The sequence below is a fragment of the Desmodus rotundus genome, unplaced genomic scaffold (assembly GCF_022682495.2).
Source record: "Desmodus rotundus isolate HL8 unplaced genomic scaffold, HLdesRot8A.1 manual_scaffold_100, whole genome shotgun sequence".
In the NCBI taxonomy this organism is placed as follows: domain Eukaryota; kingdom Metazoa; phylum Chordata; class Mammalia; order Chiroptera; family Phyllostomidae; genus Desmodus; species Desmodus rotundus.
The window spans coordinates 36,963-59,183 of record NW_026527153.1 but is presented as its reverse complement, the minus strand read 5'-3'; the positions used below and the strand labels follow the sequence as shown (position 1 = coordinate 59,183).

General features: G+C 38.8%; 1 protein-coding gene across 2 annotated transcripts in view; it reads left to right on the top strand.

Moving 5' to 3' along the window:
* Positions 1-22,221, top strand: part of DCAF1 (DDB1 and CUL4 associated factor 1) — a 53,026-nt gene that overhangs the window by 5,588 nt on the left and 25,217 nt on the right. For both annotated transcript variants that reach the window (XM_024565689.3, XM_024565690.4), the window contains exons 2-10: positions 4,178-4,295; positions 5,682-5,758; positions 8,077-8,150; positions 10,402-10,515; positions 15,613-15,750; positions 16,788-17,300; positions 17,611-17,712; positions 20,102-20,260; positions 21,513-21,692. In XM_024565689.3, the coding sequence (XP_024421457.2) occupies positions 4,186-4,295; positions 5,682-5,758; positions 8,077-8,150; positions 10,402-10,515; positions 15,613-15,750; positions 16,788-17,300; positions 17,611-17,712; positions 20,102-20,260; positions 21,513-21,692 (1,467 nt within the window). In that variant the 5' untranslated portion in view covers positions 4,178-4,185. The remainder of the gene's footprint in view (positions 1-4,177; positions 4,296-5,681; positions 5,759-8,076; positions 8,151-10,401; positions 10,516-15,612; positions 15,751-16,787; positions 17,301-17,610; positions 17,713-20,101; positions 20,261-21,512; positions 21,693-22,221) is intronic.

Sequence of the window (22,221 nt, the reverse complement as noted above, 5' to 3'; positions counted from 1 at the left end):
CTTAGTATTCTAACATCGTTGTGCAGCCATCACGTCTTTTAGTTTCGAGACATTTTCATCACCCCAAAAGGACCCCATACCCGTTAAGGAGTCATTTCCTATTTCCTCCTCCCTCAAGCCTCTGGCAACCAGTAGGCAACTTTCTCTATGTGGCTTTACCTATTCTGGATGTTTCCTATAAATAGAATCACACAGTATGTGAGGTTTTGTGTCTTGCTTCTTTCATTTAGCATATTGTTTTCAAGATTTATCCATAGCTGTAACATGTATCAGTACTTCATTCCTTTCTATGGCTGAACAGTATTGTATTTTATGAATATAACTACGTTTGGTTTAATCCGTTCACTCATTGATGGACACTTGTAGTTCCCACCTTTTTGGCTATTGTGAATATGCTGCTTTGAACATTTGTGTACAAGTATTTGAATATCTGTTTTCAATTTGTTTTGGGTATATGTATCAAGCATTTGTGTACAAGTATTTGTGTACCAGTATTCGAGTATCTATTTTCAGTTTGTTTTGGGAGCAGAATTGTTGAGTCATGTCATAATTCTGTTTTAACGTTTAAAAAAAACATTTTTGAAGAGCCACATGACTGTTTTCCATACTTGCTGTTACACCGTTTTACATCCCCATTAGCAGTATACCTTCCAATTTCTCCACCTCCTTGCCAGTGCTTGTTATTTTCTGATTTTGGGGGCGTAGGCATTCTTGTAGGTGTGAGTGCTATTGTATTGTGGTTTTTGACTGCTATTTCTCTAATGGCTAATGAGTTTGACCATCTTTTCTTGTGTGTATTGGCTATTTGTATATCTTCTTTGGAAAGATGTCTATTCAAGGTCTTTGCCCATTTTTGAATCAGGTTTTGTTGTTGTTGAGTTGTAGGAGTTCTTTATATATTTTGCATACTAGATCCTTATCAAATATATGATTTACAAATATTCTTTCCACTTTGTGGGTTGTCTTTTCACTTAAAAAAAAACATTTTATTTATTTACTTTTTAGAGAGGGGACAGGAAGGAGAAAGAGAGGGAGAGATACATCAGTGTGTGAGAGATACAGCCATTGGTTGCCTCTCACGCCCCCAACTGGGGACCTGGCCACACAACCCAGGCACGTGCCCTGACTGGGAATAGAACCAGCGACCTTTCTGTTCACAGGCTGGCACTCAGTCCACTGAACCACACCAGCTGGGGCGAGTACCACAGGCTTGATTATTGTAGCTTTGTACCAAGTTTTGAAATCAAGTGTGAATTCTCCAACTTCTCTTTCAAGACTGTTGGTTAGTCAGGGTCCCTTGCAATTATATATGAATTTTTGGATGGAAGTTTCCATATTTGCAAAAAAGGTCTTCAGGCTTTTGATAGGGATTGCAGTGACTATTGACTACTTCGGAGAGTATTGTCATGTTAACAATGTTAAATCTTTTAGTCCATGAACACAGGATGTCTTTCCATTTATTTAGGCCCTCTCTAATTTATTTCAGCAGTGCTTTGTAGTTCTTAGTATATGTCTTGGGGCTTTTTGGGTTAAATTTTTTCCTTAATATTTTACTTTTTTGGTGCCATTGTAAATGAAATTGTTTTCTTAATTTCTTATCTGGATTGTTCATTGCTAGTGTAGATCTTGTATTCTGTAGCTTTGCTTTGCTAATTTATTAACTAATAGTTTTTTTTTGGGGGGGTGGATTCCTTAGGATTTCCTGTATATAGGATCATGTCATTTTGTGAATAAAGACAATTTTACTTTTTCCTTTCTAACTTGGATACCTTTATTTCTTTTTCTTGACTAATTGCTCTGACTAGACTTCAGTACAGTGTTTTATATTAAGCTTTCAGTCTTTCAGCATATAATGCTAGCTGTGGATTATTTTAAAATGCCCGTTACGATGTTGAGAAAGTTCTCTTCTGTTCCCAGTTTATTGTTTTTATACAAAAGGGTGTTGGATTTCGTCAGCTGCTTTTTCTCTATCAATCAATCAGATAATCGTTTTTTTTTTTTCTCCTTCATTCTGTTAATGTGTGTGTGTTATATTAATTGACTTTTGTGTGTTGACCACCCTTGCATTTCTGGGGAAAATCCCACTTGGTTACGATATATAATCCTCTCTATATGCTGCTATACTCAGCTTGCTAGTATTTGTTGAGAATTTTTGCATCTATATTCATAAAGTATATTGGTCTTTAGTTTTATCTGGTTTTGGTATGCGGGTGATGGTGTTCATAGAATAAATTAGGAAAAAATGCTGGCTCCTATTCTGTTTATTTGGAAGAATTTGAGGATTGATGTTAATTTCTGTAAATGTTTGGTTAAATTATTGCTCCACCTAACTGACCTGGCTAGTACTTCTCAAGATTGTCAAGGTCATGAAAAACAAGGAAAGACTCAAAAACTTGTCATTGACCAGTGGACAGTAGAGAAACGACAACTAAATGCAATGTATCCTGGATGAGATCTTGGAACGGAAAAGGGGCACGGATGGGAAAACTGGTGAAATCTGAATCAAGTCTGGGGTCTAGTTAATAATAATGTTGGGTTTCTTAATTTTGACACTGTACCATCACAAAATAGGGTGCTAACATTAGGGGAAAATGAGCTGGGTGAAAGGATATATGGGAATTTTACTATCTTTGCAACTTTTTTGTAAATCTGAAGTTATTCCAAGTAAGAACTTTATTTAAAAAATGCATGTATAGTTAGTAGTCACAGTCAAAAATGCAGCCTGGGGTTTCGGAAATCCATAAAAGTCATACCTGCAGCAATTTTTTTTTTTTTTGTAACCTTGGTTAGAAAGTCTGAAAATGTAGACTCTTTTCTTCAGAAAAGAAGCCTTTTAATTTAATTTTAATCTTTTTGTTTTTGGAACTGTTTGTTCTCTTTTGGAGTTGTGGGTAAACCAGGTGACATGATTCACTACTACTACAATTGCTTTTACTTTATTAAAATGCAAATGCTTTCAATTTAGATACTTTTATGTACTTCTTTTGGTCTTACCGTAGATATCTCTAGAAGAGTGAACTATCCTAGAGCACATAGTAATCCCTTTCTGGTGTGAAACTTTTATTAGAACGGTTGCTATTTCAGTGAAAATAACATTTTGGGTGGCAGGATCTGACATTTTGATCCTAAAGCTACTTCGGCAAATAAGTTGATCTATAAGCCATTTAAGCATCTGGATCTCATTTATTCCTTTTGGAGCTCCTTATAAACCTCTCTTCCCAGTGTATATATGTATCGTGTGGCTCCTCCAAAGCCGGTCTCAGCTCCTTGTCCATGTATCCCCCATGGGCCGACTATAAAAACCCAGCAACTCCTCCTTCCCAGGAAATCAGCTGTGAGAGAGTTAGGAAGCCTGAGGGACAAATGGGCTTATAATACTCTTTCCCAACTTTCACTATCTTAAGATTTAACCAGGAAAGTGTTATCTTTCACAGAACTTTAGCCCAAAGACTGAGATAGAAGGCAAAATAGCTCTGGCTGTTGTGGCTCAGTTGGTTGGAGTGTTGTCCTGCAGCTGAAAATTTGCAGGTTCACTTCCTGGTCAGGGCGCATACCTAGGCTGTGGGTTTGGTCCCTGGTCTGGGCATGTACTAGAGGCAGCCAGTTGATGCTACTGTCTTGATTCTATGTTTCTCTCCCTTTCTCTCTAAAAAGCAATGAAAAAATGTCCTCGGGTGAGGATAAAAACAAACAAAAAAAAGAGCAAAATATTTTGGGGAGTTACTTTTGCCACATTTTGTATTTTTAAAAAATATATATCCTCAAAATTTTGGAGCTCAGAGATCTAGACCTGGTACTATTTTATATATAATATGTAGGTATATGCACTTTTGAGAGGTGAAAGGGACCATAGCTTTTGTCTGATTCTCAAAGGGATTTCCTGATACTAGAACGTTTAAGAACCACAATTTCAGTCTGTTTCCCTGTCTGTAAACTGAGGTTGAGAGAGACGACAGGACTTGCTGGTCATGGTAACCATCCAGGCTCCCAGTCCCGAGCTTCTCACTGTGCTGCAGATAAAGACTGTCTCCAGGGTCCAAGGGGGAAAATTTGGTCTTGCTTTTAATTATTTCCTATACTTGTTCATCCCTTTTCTTTCCCCTCCCTTTTCTCTTTGTAGGAAGTAGGTCACATTTTTTTCCTTTATTGTCACTGTTACTGTTCTTTGCTTCCTTAGGCCAAGCCATGACGACGGTAGCGGTACATGTGGACTCCAAAGCTGAGCTCACTACCCTGCTGGAGCAGTGGGAAAAGGAACATGGCAGTGGGCAGGACATGGTACCTATCCTTACCAGGTATGAACAGTTAAGTTTTTTAAAAAATTACTCTTTTTTAAACAGATTTCATTTATTTACTTTTAGAGAGAGGGAGAAAGGGGGAGGAAGAGGGAGGGAGACATTGGTGTGCGAGGGAAACGACGATTGGCTGCCTCTTGAAGGCCCCTAACCAGGGACCTGGCCTGCCACCCAGGCATGTGTCCTGACAGGGAATAACTGTGAAAGGAGGAATCATAAGAGGGGATCATGTTAACGGTAGATTCACTTAATTGCTCAAAAAATACTGATCAAATATGTGCTGAAAAGGCTCAAATGTTTTGTTTTCAAGGCTACTTCACATTTATCATGTTTGACCATCATCTTTGACACTATGTTAAGTTATTCAGCAGTGGGCCTAAAATAGAGGGCCCTGTCTTCAAGGAGCTAACTTTCTAGGCAACTAATGGATAAGAAACAATGCAGAATAGTACAAAATAATATATAATGAACTGCTGAGTCTGGCAATATGGTTCATAAATATTGTAGAGGTTATGAGAATGGAAATAACTTTAATAAGTCAGCTTCTTTTATTCACTCAACAAATATTTGAGGACCTTTTGTTGTTAGAACTGTCTGAGACACTTCTCTGAATCTCAGCTTCCTCATTTGTTACTAAAAGTATCACTGAGAGTTACATTGTTACAAGAAAGCCATTCTCAGATCTACTTGTGAAAGACTGCATAGCCAGACAGTGGGAATTGGAGGTTAGAATACTGAGTTTTAACTGCAGTTCCAGTGTGCTTTCCAATACAAGATGAGATCAAGTTTCCTTGGAACAGAGATTTGAAAGATGGTGGAGTATAGTTTGATGAAAAGCAGGGAAACAGATTTTCTATAAAATGCAAAAAATGTGACTGAAAAAGATACTGAGGAGAGAATGGACTGGGGCACGTTTTTGTGGCAATGAGGAAGTGGGCCCTACTGGAGTGGAGGGTGAACAGAAGCAGGAATGGAAAGTAAACTTGTATGGAGCAAGATCGTAAAAAGATCTTCAAGGTTAGAGCGGAATTTAAGGGACAGAAGGATGAAATCAGAGTACAGTTTATTTTAGATAGGGGCAACTTCTGACAACCTCCAAATTGTGGGTCTGTTAGTTCACTGGATATTTCCTGAAGTGCCTTCATGGTTTTCCTTCCTCCCTCAACTGGCTGCAGGTTTGGGTATTTGGTATATTCCATGATATTTGGGTATTTGGGGAGTAGAAATTGTTTTATGAGGTGGTGGTTTTGATTTCTGTTCATCAGGAAAATACCCCTTTCCTACTTTTTGCTTCTATTTTTTACTTTGTTGAATGGACTATTATAGGTGGTGGTACAAGTTTTTATCTGCTTCTCTAGAGTTGACCTTGTCTTCCTTTTGTGCTAGGATGTCTGAATTGATTGAAAAAGAAACTGAAGAATATCGTAAGGGGGATCCAGACCCATTTGATGATCGACATCCAGGTGAGACCTGTGTTCTCTTAACTTAACCCTAATTTTCTTAAAAAGTGCTTATAGAAAATATCTTTCAATTGAAATAGCATATTTTATGCTAAGTTTTAAGACCTAATATTTGTTAAAATACTGTTCAAGAAGGGAGCAGTGAGGAAAAATAAATTTCTGGGAAAATTGAAATAATTTGTAATACTTACAGATCAAATAGAACATAGTTAATTAACTTAAAGGAACTAAATTATATAGGTATGACCTTATTGACTTGTTTGGTATGATTACAAAGACTTAAAAAGAAAAATTCTTTCTCTTTTGACTTTCACACTGAAAGGTGGTGTGCCTTCATCTTTCTAACAATGATAACTATTACTGGGGAAACGTAGTTCAGAATGCATTCAGTGTCTTGCTTTTAGTTATGATGCTGATATATACTTGGAGCCTTGAATAATAACCAGGCTCCTCGATGTCTGCTTTAGTGTCTTGGCAGCTGAAGTGTGCCATTTCATGTTAATCTGGTTTTATTTGGGGCCGATTCAATTAGAGTCATGGCAACCCAGCCCGCTTTTGGCATGGAATTTGCTATAATACGAAACTGTATGGAACTTGAGACTGCCATTGCATGTTCTATCCAAGGTGGGTTCCCAGTAGGTAAAGCTTAAGTCATGTCCAGGCTCACACTGCATGTAACTTGCTCAAACGCCTGAGCAGTTCTTTGAAAAAAATAAGAACATTGTATATCCACCTGAACGCTCCAGGGTTAATTTCTCTTTCTTAGACATTTGTTCTCAAATGTAAGTTACGCATTGCAGATTGAGTATCCAGTTGTTTATGTGATGTTATCGGATGCCCTAGACATCCCCACTTGTGACTTCAGAGGACTTCACCTATTTAACCCACTTTTTTAAAAAAGATTTTATTTACTTGTTTTTAGAGAGAGGGGAAGGGAGGGAGAACGAGAGGGAGAGAAACATCGACATGCTAGAGATACATCAATTGGTTGCCTCTTGCACGTCCTCCACTGGGGACCTGGCCCACAACCCAGGCATGTGCCCTGACTGGGGATTGAACCGGCAATCTTTTGGTTTGCAGGCTGGCACTCAATCCAGTGAGCCACACCAGCCAGAGCTAATCCACATTTTCAGTAAGGCAATCAGAGCATAAAGAAGTACGATGGTGAATGTGAAATAAGAATTTTAATTGATGTATGGCATTATGAAAATAACTGAGAGATGATCGTGCTCAGTGACATTGCCTTAGAAAGGGCGAAATGGTAATGAAGGAGGAGAGAGAGACAGAAGGGTGCCTTCTTTCAGGAGAAATTTAAAGACTATTTTTTTCCTCCCTACCTCTTATGTTAAGCAATATTTGTCATTAGGTATTATTTCTATTAATAAATGGAAAGGCCTTAGTTTCATTATTTCTAAACATAGAAAGTTGGTAATCTTAGGTCCTCATTTGTTTTTATGATACTGTTCTCTAACTTTTCTTTCTATGAATTACTTAGGGATATAATTACAGATTGAGAAAAACTTCACATCAGCAGCTTACATCTTTCCTTTATCCTTTGACTAAATTTTTCACTCTGTTTTGAAATGAAAATTAAATAAAATACATGATATCTGTTTTAAAAACAAGCCAATAATTCTCTCAACTGTTAACTTACTCTTTAACCTTTAGGCTGTGTGTTAAGTAGATCCTAGGTCCCTGGTCTCTTCTCTTTCTCCAGGAGCTTGGACATTAACACCAAGGTTACTGTATCTTTGGAGTTGATTGCTTAGTGGGATCCACCCGGCCCCCCCTGCCCCGCCCCCACGCACCCCCAGCCTGGGATGTCAGTGCAAGTCTGCTACTGTTGGCATTGTAGTTGCAAGGGGGTTTGGACCTGGAGTCTGTCTTTTCTAAGCCACCCATCAAAACAAGTTGTGCTTCCTGCCTTTCTGAGGCTGGGAAGTCAGGGATTTTCTGTTTTAGGTCCCTGATTCTTTTGTATACATTTGTAGACCTTGTATACATTTTACAATGCTGGTCTGGGTGTAGTGCTCATTTATTTAATTCAGCATTGTTATATAGGCAGTATCCTGGGAGATTGGAAGGTGAGAGAGCAGTGTCTCAAAAAGTTGTTACATTGTCACTTCTAATTTTAAAGAATGTTTCTTAAGAAATCTAATTTATCAAAAGAACATCGTCCTTGTTTATATTTCTTTTTGCTGGTGTTTTAGTGGTATTTTAGTAGTATTTGTAACAACCTGGCTGCTTTCATAGAGGTCTAAGTTGCTTGGCTGGGATGACTTACTCATTCTTTTGTTTGTGCCCCCCTCTTCTTCTGGTAGGTCGAGCTGATCCAGAGTGTATGCTGGGCCACTTGCTGAGAATACTCTTCAAGAATGATGATTTCATGAATGCAGTAGGTTTGCTTCTTACTTTTCTCCAGATTTTCATCAGCAAATGCTGTCCCTTATTGTTTTTTGTAAATAGTTTGCTTTCTCCTGAGTCCTTGACAAAGGTGGAAATAGAGTGGGTAGATTTTTTAATTTGGTATTGGTTCAGTGAAATAAGAGTAATCATGGACTTACTTCTTATCAAAGTCCAAGGTATTTTCTCAAGGTGTGTACTTTTTTCACTCGACTATTGCTGAGGACTCCGAAGGCATCTGTGCTCATCTTTGGGCAAGATGATGTTGAGTTTGGGAATATAGGAGTCCTCTGAGGTTCCTCAGTAGAAAAACCAGGGTGATGTCTATAGAGTAATTCTGCACTGACGCTGCAGTGTGTGAGTTGGGAATGTGGAGGGAGAGAAAGGTGCCTTCCCCAGCTCAGTGCTAGTGAGCACTAAATGAGGGGAGGGGGAATACACACACACCCCTCACTCACATCTCCTAAACGTAGTAATTGTTCAGTAGCTTGTGGCTGTTTTTGGAGGCAGAATGGCATAATGCTTGAGAGCATGAGCTCTGGCAGGTTGGCGGGGGTGGGGAGGAATCCATGTTTTGAGTTTAAATCAGCTCCACCATTCACTGACAGTTTGATCTTTAGGCAACTTAAGCTCTCCAAACTTTATTCTTCTAATCTGTAAGATAGAGGATGATAGTTCTTACCTTAAAATGTTTTTGTAATCCTTGAATAAAATTAAGCATGAAAAGTGCTTAGCACAGAACTTGGTTCACGAGGGCTCAGTAAATATTAGCTGTTATCATCATCTGTATTGCATTTTCTTCCCAATTTATTTCTCTATCACCAGTGTGTCTCTCAGCTTCAGATCACTTCCAGCTGCTTTCTAGACATTCCCATCTGGGGGTTCCCCGCAGGCACCTTGAATTCCATGTGTCTAATTGTTTGCTCCACACTCTGTTTCTCTTGTTCTCCAGCTCAGTAATGCTGCCTTGTCTAGCCTGCTAGAAGTCACCCTTTATTCCTCCTAACTCCCTCATTCAATAGTCTTACTGTTCCTCCCCCTTAACTTCCACAGATCTTTCCAATTCTTTCTGCCCTGCTGCCAGCCCAAGGGTTAGACACACCATCTCTTACTTGGTTACTTCACAGCCTCTTAACTGGTTTCTCTTGTTTGTCCTGCCTCAAACCATTCTTCACTTCACAGCCCAGAAATATTTCTAAAATGCAAGAAGTTATCATGGCACCCTCTTGCTTAAAATCCACTAGTGGTTTTCTGTTGCCCTGAAGATAAATCTTAAATTTTTTAGTTTGGTATATATAACCAATGTGACTCTGGCTTTTGTTCTATTAATTTTTATTTTTTAAGATTTTACCTATTCATTTCTAGAGAGAGGTAATGGGAGGGAGAGAAACATTGATGTGTGAGAGAAACATTCATCAGTTGCCTCTCCTGCGCCCTCACAGCCCACCACCCAGGAATGTGCCCTGACTGGGACTCAAACCACTGACCTTTCGGTTGGCAGGCTGGCACTCAATCCATTGAGCCACACACACCAGCTAAGGCTGTTCTCCCAATTTTTAGTTCTTGCCCTTTGGACCTTTTCTTCTCCCCACTGCCACTTAGCTACTTCTACTTGCCCCTTATGTTCTGGCTTGGAATCCTTTCCTCTCTAAAGCCTCCTGTGAGTCCTCTGCAGGGATTGTGTGGCCTCCTGCAGGCTTCTCTAGCATCCTGTACTCATGATATTTATTTCACCAGCTGTCACCTTTGTTGGATTATGAACCCTTTGATAGTGGGACTGTCTTATATGTTGTTATATACCCAGCACAGAATATAATGCCACTTAGTAGTAGAGATTCAGTAAATATCTAATGAGTACCTGAAGAAAAGTTTTATTAGTACATTTATTTATATAAAATATAAAATTCAGTTTTTCTGGTAGGGGCTTATCTTTCCTTGCTTTGTCTTTCTGAAAAAAATGTATATGAACATGGAGGGTTAATTTCTTTGTGGTACCCTTTGAACTTTAAATTCTACGGTTGCTGTGTTGGGAGAATTTGACTTTAAAGCTGCATGTGATGTTATCATGGCTCAGCAGGATCATAACTATTTATAATAATTAAAGGTTTAATTAGTAATTGTTAGGTACGGTCTTCTTTAATACCTCTTAGGCAAACAATGAGAATGTATGAAGGATTTATTAGACTTTTGTAATTTGACAGGATTGAGTTTTAGACAAAAAGTATTTCTTCTTTTCTTCATAGCTGGTGAACGCGTATGTGATGACAAGCCGAGAGCCCCCCTTAAACACTGCGGCTTGCAGGCTTCTGCTGGACATCATGCCAGGCCTGGAGACTGCTGTTGTTTTTCAAGAAAAGGTGCTTACTAAAAAGTCGTCATTTTATTTTTTAATTGAGTGATATGTTGATTTGTCTTTTTTACAATAATTTAGAGTTTTTTCTTACCACAATAGTAAAATATGTTAAAGAAATGGAAAAAATCAAAAAGATAGTAAGAAAAATTTAAAAATAACTCTTTTAATAAGTACTTGCTGCTTGGGTGCCACATAAAGTATTTCAGAGAATAACATTGTAATTAATGCTATAATTTGCGGTATTGTATATTAAAATCTTCAATTAGCTACCATTGAAGGACACCAAAAAAATTTATGTTTCTGTAAAAAATATTTTAAAGTGAGTCCATAAGTGTTTATTTTTATTTCTGTAAAACTGGTAGTAATGTCTCATCTTTCGTTTTTGATTATAGTAATTTGTCTTTTTTTTCATCAGTCTAATTAAAGGTTTGTCAATTTTATGGGTCTTTTCAAAGAAACTTTCGGTTTCATTAATTTTCTACATTTTTGTTTTTAAAGATATATATATTTGTTTTTAGACGGAGGGGAATGGAGGGAGAAAGAGAGGGAGAAAAATGTCAAGGTGTGGTCACCTCTTATGTGCCCCCTACTGGGGACCTGGCCTGCAACCCAGGCATGTGCCCTGACTGGGAATCAAACCAGCGACTCTTTGGTCTGCAGGCCAGTACTTAATCCACTGAGCCACACCAGCCAGGGCAATTTTCTACATTTTTTATTCACTATTTTGTTTATCTTAACTCTAAACTTTATTATTTCTTTATTTCTGCTAGCTTTGGGTTTTGTTTACTCATTTTTTAGTTTCTGAAAGTATACAGTTAGGTTATTGATTTGAGGTCTTTCTTAAGTCTATATATTTGCAGCCGTAAATTTCCCTCTTAGCTGTATTCCATAAATGTTAGCATGTTGTGTTTTTTGTTTTCATTCATCTCAAGGTAGTTTCCATTTTTTTTCATGATTTCTTCTTTGACCCATTGTTTTTTTGTTTTGTTTTGTTTTGTTTTTAAGGCAGTACAGAGCTTTATTGGGGTTTGCGAACCCCGGGCGAAATTCTCCGGTCTGCGGAGCAAGCTGAGGAAGTTGCCCCATTGGTTGTTTTAAGAGTGTTTAGCCCTGGCCAGTGTGGCTTGGTTGAAGCATTGTCCTGTAAACTGAAAGGTCTCTACTTTGACTCCCAGTCAGGGCACATGCCTAGGTTGCGGGTTTGGTCCCCATTTGGGGCGCATGCGAGAGGCAACCAATTGATGTTTCTCTCCCTCCCTCTCCCCTTCTGTCCTCAGATGAGGATAGATAATTAAAAAAAATAGAAAGAGAGTGTTATTTAGTTTCCACATATGAATTTTCCAGTTTTCCTTGGGTTGTTGATTTCCCATGTCATTCCATTGTATTTGGAGAAGTTTCTTTGTAACAGTTTAGTCTTTCAAAATTTATTAACACTTGTTTTATGGCCTAACATATGGTCTATCCTGGAAAAATGCTCCCTGTGTGCTTTAGAAGGATGTGTATTCCATTCTTGTTGGGTTGAGTGTTCTCTAGCTCTGTTATATCTAATTGGCTTATGATGTTGCTCAGCTCCTGTGTTTCCTTATTGATCTTCTGTTTAGTTCTATCCATTATTGAAAGTGGGGTACAGAGTTTCTGTTTGAGATAATGAAGACATTCTGGAAGTAGATGTGATTGTTACACATTGTGAATGTACTTAATCTCACTGAATTGTACCCAAAATAAAAATGGTTAAAAATTATTGGGTGTAAACTAAGGAATTAGAACTCTAAAAACAAGTTCAAGACTATGGGGAAAAATGCCCATTTGGAAAATAAACCAAAGAACTACTGGAAATACAAATTACAGTTACTGAATTTAAAAACTTAATTGATGAGTTAGAGGGATGTTTAGACACAGCAGAAGAGAATTAATAACTAGAAGATGTAATAGGATAACCAATAATGAGGTTTCTAGAAATAAGAGTTGAAAAATATGAAAGAAGTTGAGATATGGAGACTAGAATTAGAAAGTTCAAAATGTAACTAAAAGGAGTTTCAGGAGGAGAGACTAGAATAGTAAGTGAAAAGCAATATTCACAGAGATGAGGCTAAGATTTTACAAATAAATGAAAGACACGACCGCTCAGATTTAGGAAGCCCAATGAAGAATACCAAAGACAATGAGATCTTAAATGCGACCAGAGTGAAAAAGACTCCTGCAAATAATCGAACAGAGCAGACTTCACCACAGCAGTAATAGAGGCCAGCTAATAGTAGAAACTGTCTTCAGAACACTTCTGTACATTTAGAAATACTGACCAATATAAACAATTTTGGACGGTAAGAGGGAGACAAAATTTCTGGGTCATTTGTAGATGGAAGGGGCTAGTTGGAGTTAGTATTTTTCACAGTGTTTAGAAAGCAGGAACAACTTCCGGCCAAGATGGAGGCGTAGGTAGACACACTGTGCCTCCTCACACAACCAAAGAAGGACAACAACAATTTAAAAACAAAAAACAACCAGAACTGACAGAAAATCAAACTGTATGGAAGTCTGACCGCCAAGGAAATAAAGAAGAAACACTTATACAGACCGTAGGAGGGGCGGAGACGGGCGGCAGGGCGGAGAGGACTCGCAGCGTGGAGGCTGGGAGCGGATGGTCCCTCATTTGCGTGCGGATAAACCGGGAGTAACAACTGGGAGCGAGACACATCGTGCAGCCCGGGGGCCCCAGCGTGGGGGAAATAAAGCCTCAAACCACTGATTGAAAACACCTGTGGGGGTTGAGGCCCGAGCAGGATAAACAACCAGCCTCACAGGAGAGTTCGTTGGAGAGACCCACAGGGTCCTACAACGTACACAAGCCCACCCACATGGGAAGCAGCACCAGAAGGGCCCAATTTGCTTCTGGGTAGCCGAAGGAGTGACTGAAATCCAGCAGAGAGCAGAGCAAGCGCCATTGCTCCCTCTCGGCCCCTCCCCCACATACAGTGTCACAAGCTCAGCCACGTGGGTTGCCCCGCCCTGGTGAACACCCAAAGCTCCGCCCCTTACTACGTAACAGGGCGCCTAGTCAAAAAAAAAATGACCCAAATGAAAGAACACATAAAAGCTCCAGAAAAAATACAACTAAGCAACTAAGAGATAACCAACCTATGAGATGCACAGTTCAAAACACTGGTAATCAGGAAGCTCACAGAATTGGTTGAATTTGGTCACAAACTAGATGAAAAAATGAAGGCTATGCTAAGAGAAATAAAGGAAAATGTACAGGGAACCAATAGTGATGCGAAGGAAACTGGGACTCAATCAACGGTGTGGACCAGAAGGAAGGAAGAAACACCCAACCAGAAAAGAATGAAGCAACAAGAATTCAGAAAAATGAGGAGAGGCTTAGGAACCTCCAGGACATCTTGAAACGTTCCAACATCCGAATTATAGGGGTGCCAGAAGGATAAGAGGAAGAGCAACAAATTGAAAGCTTATTTGAACAAATAATGAAGGAGAACTTCCCTAATCTGGCAAAGGAAATAGACTTCCAGGAAGTCCAGGAAGCTCAGAGAGTCCCAAAGAAGCTGGACCCAAGGAGGAACATACCAAGGCACATCATAATTACACTACATAAGATGAAAGATAAGGAGAGAATCTTAGAAGCAGCAAGAGAAAAGGACACAGTACCTATAAAGGAGTTCCCATAAGAGTGTCAGCTGATTTCTCAAAAGAGACCTTACTGGCAAGAAGGGGCTGGCAAGAAGTATTCCAAGTCATGAAAGGCAAGGACCTACATCCAAGATTACTTGTATCCAGCAAAGCTATCACTTAGAGTGGAAGGGCAGATAAAGTGCTTCTCAGATAAGGGAAAGCTAAAGGAGTTCATCACCATCAAGCCCTTACTCTATGAAATGTTAGAAGGACTTATTAAGGAAACAAAGATAAATATGAACAGTAAAATGACAAACTCACAGTTATTAATAACCACACCTAAAACAAAAGCAAACTAAACAAACAACCAGAACAGGAACAGAACCACAGAAATGGAGATCACATGGAGGGTTCTCAACAGGGCAGTGGGGCGGTGGGGGGGGGAGGTACAGAGAATAAGTAGCATAAATGGTAGGTAGAAGATAGACAGGGGAAGGTTAAGAATAGTATGGGAAATGTTGAAGCCAGAGAACTTATATATATATGACCCATGGACATGGACTAAAAAGGCGGATTGCGGGTGGGAGGGGGTGTGCATGGTGGAGGGGAATAAAGGGGGGGAAATGGGACAACTGTAATAGCATAATCAATAAAATATAAAAAGAAAGCAGGAACAATAAAAGACACTGATATTTAATATAGTTCCATGTTAATATTTATTTTAAAACAAAATTTCTTAAAGTGTATTTTTCAGTGTTAATTTAAAAAAAAAATTAATATGTTTGGAAATATATAGGAGAATGGTTCCATGACCCTAGGAGAGAGCTCCTGACTGGCTTAGTGGGTTGGGCGTTGTCCCACAAACCAAAAGGTTGCTGGTTCCATTCCTGGTCGGCACATGCCTGGGTTGTGGGCCAGAACCCCTGTCGGGGGCGTGTGACAGGCAGCTGACCGGTGTTTCTCTCACACACCGATGTTTCTCTCTCTCCTTTTCCTTCCCTTCCCCTCTGTCTAAAAATAAATAAATTTTTTTTTAAAAATATAAAATGCACAAAGTTTAAAAGAAAATATTGTTGGCCCTGGCCAGTAGCTCAGTTGGTTAGAGAGTTGTCTTGACCCACCAAGGTTGTAGGTTGCATCCTTGGTCAGGGCACATACAATCAAATCAACCAGTGAATGAATTAAATAAGTGGAACAACAAATTGCTGTTTCTCTCTCCCCCGCCCCTCCTCTCCCCTTGAGTTTTAATGATTAAATAGGATTGTATTTCACAGATGCACAGATACTTAACTAAACTATATACTACTAGACACTTTTTTTTGGCGTTTTTACATTTTAAATGTAAAACAGTAACCAACAGTAACATACTTCATTAAAATTTTTTTCATAAGACTGAAATCTTTGCTTCTATCTTTAATCGTGAAAATGGGGTTTTTCCCTAAATTGTATTGATACTATTTCATTACCTTTCCTATAGGAAGGAATTGTTGAAAATCTTTTCAAATGGGCCCGAGAGGCTGACCAGCCATTGCGGACATACTCTACTGGACTGTTAGGAGGCGCTATGGAAAATCAGGATATTGCTGCCAACTACAGGGATGAGAATTCACAGTTGGTAAGGACTATGTTAACGTGAGTTTTAGCCCTGGCTGGTGTGGCTCAGTGGGTTTGAGCACTGGCTTTTAAAAAAATGAATTTTTGCATAAGATGGGAGAATAATCACAAGTTTCTTCTTGCTACCTGAACTTGAATAGATAGATCTTATTTATTACATTGTACTGGAGTCTACCTGTTATTCCAACATTTCAAGCTAACTTTTCGTAAGAGCTTTAATTTTACTTCTTTGGTAACTTGAAAATGCTATTTTTCATCTTGTCAAGGATCATGATAATTTATACCAGATAAAGAATAGTACCATTTTTTTCCCCTCCCCAACATTTGGACAATGAAATTTTAAAACGTAGAACAAAGTTGACTGATTGAAAGAATTTTACAGTGAACAGCTGTATACACACCATTGAAACTGTGAGCATTTTATTATGCTTATTACATAGTCACCTATCATTCTTTTTTCTTCGGGCAGAGTAAATTGCTGATAAAATCCCTCTCTCTTTTTAAAACTAAGCACAATACCACATTTTAGGGTTGGCCCCCCAAATAAATACTTAAAAGAAAATTAAAAAATAAATGGTGAACTTGTAAAACAGATTAAGTAGTTATGTATAATGTAGATGACAATATCTGACAGAATATAACATAACTAGTACAAGTTTGAGAAACCTCATGTTTGATTTTTAAAGATGCTTTTTTAAAAATTGTGAATATATTTAGTGTCTTCCTCTTTAGCTGTGATGGTCCATCCAGTCCAGCTTGATCCTGAGAGATCAGTTGTGAATGATTCATGTGCACGTTTTCTGGTTTGGGTTCTCTGGGAAATTTTATGGGGAATGAGACAAAATTTAGCTATTGCTTATTTCATCAAGCTGTAGGAATCAAGTCAACATATTTGTTAAGTCTTTACTGTTACCAGACATTGGAATAACTGAATGGATATCTAGTTTTCTGTAAGTGGGAATAAAAATTATTTATTAATAATCATTTAAATTAAGATGCAGAAGAGACAACCCCTTTTATTTCAATATTTGTTGGTAGGTAGCAATAGTACTTCGAAGACTGCGGGAGCTACAGCTTCAGGAAGTGGCTTTGCGGCAAGAAAGCAAGCGTCCCAGCCCACGAAAGCTCTCCTCGGAACCCCTTTTGCCCCTGGATGAGGAAGCTGTGGATATGGACTATGGTGACATGGCTGTAGATGTAGTGGACGGCGTGCAGGAGGAAGCCTCTGGAGACATGGAGATCTCCTTTCACCTTGATTCAGGGCACAAGACCAGTAGCAGAGTGAACTCAGCAACAAAACCTGAGGAAGGAGGCTTGAGGAAGAACAAGTCAGCAAAACAGGGCGACAGAGAGAACTTTAGGAAAGCCAAGCAGAAGTTGGGTTTCTCATCATCTGATCCAGACCGCATGTTTGTTGAGCTGTCTAACAGCAGCTGGTCAGAAATGTCCCCCTGGGTGATTGGCACCAATTACACCCTTTATCCTATGACTTCTGCTATTGAACAGCGACTTATCCTTCAGTATTTGACCCCTCTAGGAGAATATCAGGAGGTAAGCTTATCGGGAAGAGTGCTCTTCACACTTTGGGATTATTATGTTTATTTCTGTGATATTTTATGGTAGCATTTTATACACTGATGTGTTTTTACTCTAATACAAAAGTCTTTGTCCCAAACTGGCAAACTCTTACACAGGTCACTTCTGATAAGGCCTGTTCAATCAAAGTGTGTTCGTATGTTTATCTTCATAAAGGAGGTAGGGAAGAGTACTTTATTTCTTCAATCTTCTGTCCTCATAATGGAATTGGAAATAGATGAAAATAAAGCCAAACGTTAAGACTTGTTTTTGGTCTTCATTTCAGTTACTGCCCATATTCATGCAACTTGGATCACGGGAGTTGATGATGTTCTATATTGACCTGAAACAGACTAATGATGTCCTGCTTACATTTGAGGCACTCAAGGTACAGTTCTTAAAAATATTTGGTGACTGAGTATTTTACGGACATGGGTGTTCCTATGTGTTTTGGTGTATAGCATCTCTGGGTGTTTATTACTCAGGGCTTCCTCTTGTCAGATGTGACAAGATAGGAACAAATGAAAAACTCTTGTTTAGATAGGAGAAATGAGGCTTACCAAGTGCCTCCCCAGAAATTTAGGGGTCAGTCTTAGAGGATTGCATGTTAAGGTAGAAATTGGATCTAGACTGAGGAACAGCCTCAGTTACTGTTGCTGAAGAGGAATGGAAAACTGTGCGTATAGTATCTTCTGCTGCCTTTTAGATGTTACCTCTGGCAGCCAGTAATACTTTTTTTTAAACTATGTATTGTACGTTGATAGATCATCTAGGGTGAACAAAATATAAACGAGACAATGAGTAAATAATAGTGGTAGATCTAAATTCAGTGAAGGTGAGTGATTTTCTAGGTTGCAGAGGGGCTAACTATGGGAAGGCAGGTTAAGTTTAGCCCATCAAGTCCATGCCTGTCATGGTAATTACCTGAATGAATAATATTAGGGCTGTCATATAGTTACACTCAACATATAACTAATGAACAAAGTACCATCCTGTGATGTTTATGATATTAAATAAATAAATTGACTCTGTTCTTTATGGTTTGGTTAAGAGAGGCCTATAAACTTATATTTTCTTTTTGATATTACAGAAGTTGTAAAAAAATTGTGGGGCACAGAGGAAGGAGTGGTTTATTCTCTCTGAGAAACAGTAGTTTCCAGAAAAGACCTCTGAAAAAGATAATGCTCTTTCTGGGTCTTTAAAATCATAACTTCTTTCTTGATATTACAATGCTTTGCCGTCCAGTAGAACTTTCTGTGATAATAGAAATGTTCTGCACCTGTGCTGTTTGATGCAGCGGCTGCTAGTCCATGTGGGCACTTAAAATGTACCTAGTGCCATGGAGGTGCTGCATTTTTAACTTAGTTTTAATAGCGTTAATCTAGTAACTAGCATATGAGCCAGGTTGTAGGCTGTGTTGAGCCAGACAGAATTAAGGTTCTCGATAAAAGTTGAATCTGCTTGTTCTCTGTTTCCACACTTACCTGTCCTGGCACTGCAGCTGCCACTTTATGATAGTGGGGTGAGAAAAACCCCACGCAGCAGCCTAAGTGTTGGGGGGGAACCATACATGGTTTAGCTGCTTTTTGGGGGAAGGACTGGGTTGAAGTGTGGTAGAGGTTTGTGTAACACAGAGAGTAGGAGTATAGAGGGCAGGGATTTGAATTACTACAAGGATTAGTCTGAGTGTGGGCGTGGGGAGGACTTGTAACAGGGTACATATTTCTGCTACTGATCTTGGCGAGATCTGCACAGGTATCAAGTCACGTAATGTAAATCTGTGTTGTTTTGTCTGTACCTTGTGCCTGCATCACCGCCCAGAAGACACCTTGGCCTGAGAAACAGGACGGGGAGCTCTAGCTCTCCCCTGAATACCCTCCACATTGGCCTGTACTGCCTGCCCTTAAAATTGCCCAGAAGATAGGGTCCTTCCAGAAAGGCTAGTGGGAATTGAATAGGACAGCAGCAGAACTTAAAAGATAAACTTTAAACTTCTATTTAAAGTGCATTCTGATGAGTTCTAAAAACCTAGTAGTTTGATAATTTGCTGAAGATTGTTCTTTGGGGGATATATTTAGGATCAATGTAAATGAAAGCAAAGCTTCGGATTTTATTAGATGAATCAGTGACTGAACTAAAGCTTGCTAGAACTTAGAGCTGATTATGTTAAAAGGATTAAAGTGGAAAGATTAACAAAATCCTTTAGGGAGCTATGTAATAATAAAATGTTGTAGGATTATGTTATTACTTAATATTTTAAAATACAGCAGTATTTTTCATTTCTTGTTTTTCACCTTGAATATGTTTTGTATTAGAAGGGAATGTTCTAGAATCAGATTTTAAAAAAATTTTTTGTTTCCCTTAAGCACTATTGGTTTTTCTTTCATGAAGGAGTGGTTTTCTATTTCAGGGAATTCCTTATATTTAGCAGCTTAATATTTTGTGACTCGATCATGTGATTTTTCTAAATCAGTGATTTTCGGCTTTTCAACCTTTTTTATCTCATGGCACATATAAACTAATTACTAAAATCTGTGGCCTATCAAAAATACATTTTCTGCTAATCGGACAAAAATAGGTATAATTTCGATTCATTCACACTGGACAGCTGTTGTTGTGTTAGTGGTTGTCATTTTTCTATTTGACAATTTAAGGAAAAAGAGATCAGTGCCCCTGACTAAATAGTCAGGTATTGTATGTTTTAAAATTTTTTGTAGCACACTGGTTGAAAATCGCTGTGCTAGATTGTTCCATGGTAACGTGTCTTCTTTGTTTAGCACCTAGCATCTCTCCTGCTCCATAACAAGTTTGCCACGGAATTTGTTGCACATGGTGGAGTACAGAAATTACTGGAAATTCCTCGTCCCTCTATGGCGGCAACTGGTGTGTCCATGTGCTTGTATTACCTGTCCTACAACCAGGACGCCATGGAGAGAGTAAGTCCAGCTCGTTCAGGTGTATGCAAGTGGGATTGGGTGAGGGCGCAGTCTGACATCACAGAACAAGTTTCAGACAAGAAAAAATGAAGAGTTGGAGTAAATTTTAATGAAAGAAGCAAGGAGCCTGAATGTCTGGTCTTTACAAAACTTTCTAAAAATGTAAAATTGTTTAGGAAAGGTTCTTTTTTCCCTGACTTTATGGAATGGGGGAGGTAAGATGGATTGGGTCTGGGAGTTTTATTTATTTTTACCATTTCTGTTGCATTAAGATTAGTCTTCAGGCTCTTTTCAGATGTATCTCAATGAAGTCATATTTTGCATTTTTTTAGTCAATTTATTATAAAAACAACATGATGTTTTGTGTGTATTAACAAATAGTTTGTAGTAGAGATAATAAAATCATTTTAGTTGCTCTTGGGGCCCCATAGGCTCCTAGTCTGGTTCTCTTGTTTTTCTAGTTTAGGCTTTTTTACTTACTGATTTTTAAAAAGTGTAAGTGGATTGTACATTTGAAAAATAATGGGTTCCCAGACACCCTAGGGGACTCTTGTGATTCCTATGCCTGAAGCAATTTTCTAATATTCTGTGTGTTGTAGCCTTTTTGATAGAGTGAAGTTGGTAAATTCTTTTGGGGCTATGTCTTTATTCATCTTTGCATATGTACTAATAACAAGATAATGCTTTAATTTTAACTTTTTTTCCACTTGAGATCAACATTATACAAGGGTATATAGTCTTTTGTGAATAGTAACCTAATTTGTGTGTGTATGTACAAAAGCAGTTATGGCTAAGGTAGAGAAAAAGTACCACACACACCTGGGCGGTGCTTTAGAAATCCTTGTCTGCCCCATAAAGTGTGTGTGAATGAATCAGGGTGGTGTAGATGTCAGTGTCCCTTACCTTTGAGCCTCTTCCTCACCTATTCTGTTACATAGGTATTTTGATTCCCTCGGCTAAGAGGGAATCAAAATACCTATGTAACAGAATATTATGAGCATTAAAGGATGTAAATTTTTGCAAAGTTTGGTGGTAGGTATAGGTTGAATTTAAATATCTGTCTAAATGTAGGTTCTCAAGTTTGGAATAGATTGTTATAAATTGTGACTTAAGCTTTAAACTCAGGATGACTTGACCAGGAATGATCATTGTATTGTGCAAAAGTATCTATTGACACTGCTGAATTTTTTGTCCTTTCAAAGGTTTCTTTACCCCCCAAAATTAAAAATTGTTTTATTTTTATATTTTGCAGGTTTGCATGCATCCCCACAATGTTCTGTCTGATGTGGTGAATTACACTCTGTGGTTAATGGAATGTTCTCATGCCTCAGGATGCTGCCATGCTACCATGTTTTTCTCAATCTGCTTCTCCTTCCGGGCTGTGTTGGAGCTCTTTGACCGCTATGATGGACTTCGTCGACTGGTGAACCTGGTGAGGTTCTTCAGTGGCTTCTCTTTGCGTGGAGTTGGGGTCCTACTGTTCTGGCTGCCCTTCAGCCAAGTGTGCTTGGCTGCAGCAGCACTGAGGAGAAGAAGCTTCTTACCGGAGGAGATTTGCTCTTTCTTTGTAGATGAAATCTCCACCTGCCCCCTGCCCCAGTCATAATTTTCTCTTCCTCTTAAGTATTTAGAGGAGTCTGTGCCATTACAGACATGACTTGGATTTAGTAATCGTATAAGGGAAATGGTTGTGATAATCTTGATCTTTCTAAAAGCAGTAGGTTTTGTGCCTGTATGTCTTTAAGTGGATTGAAGACTATTGTTTTTTTAAAAGATTTTACTTATTTTTTAGAGAGAGGGGGAGGGAGGTAGAAAGAGAAGGAGAGAAACATCAATGTATGGTTGCCTCTTGCACACCCCCGCACTGGGTGCCTGGCCTGCAACCCAGGCATGTGCCCTGACTGGGAATCAGCTGGCGACCCTTTGGTTCCCAGGCTGGCACTCAATCCACTGAGCCACAG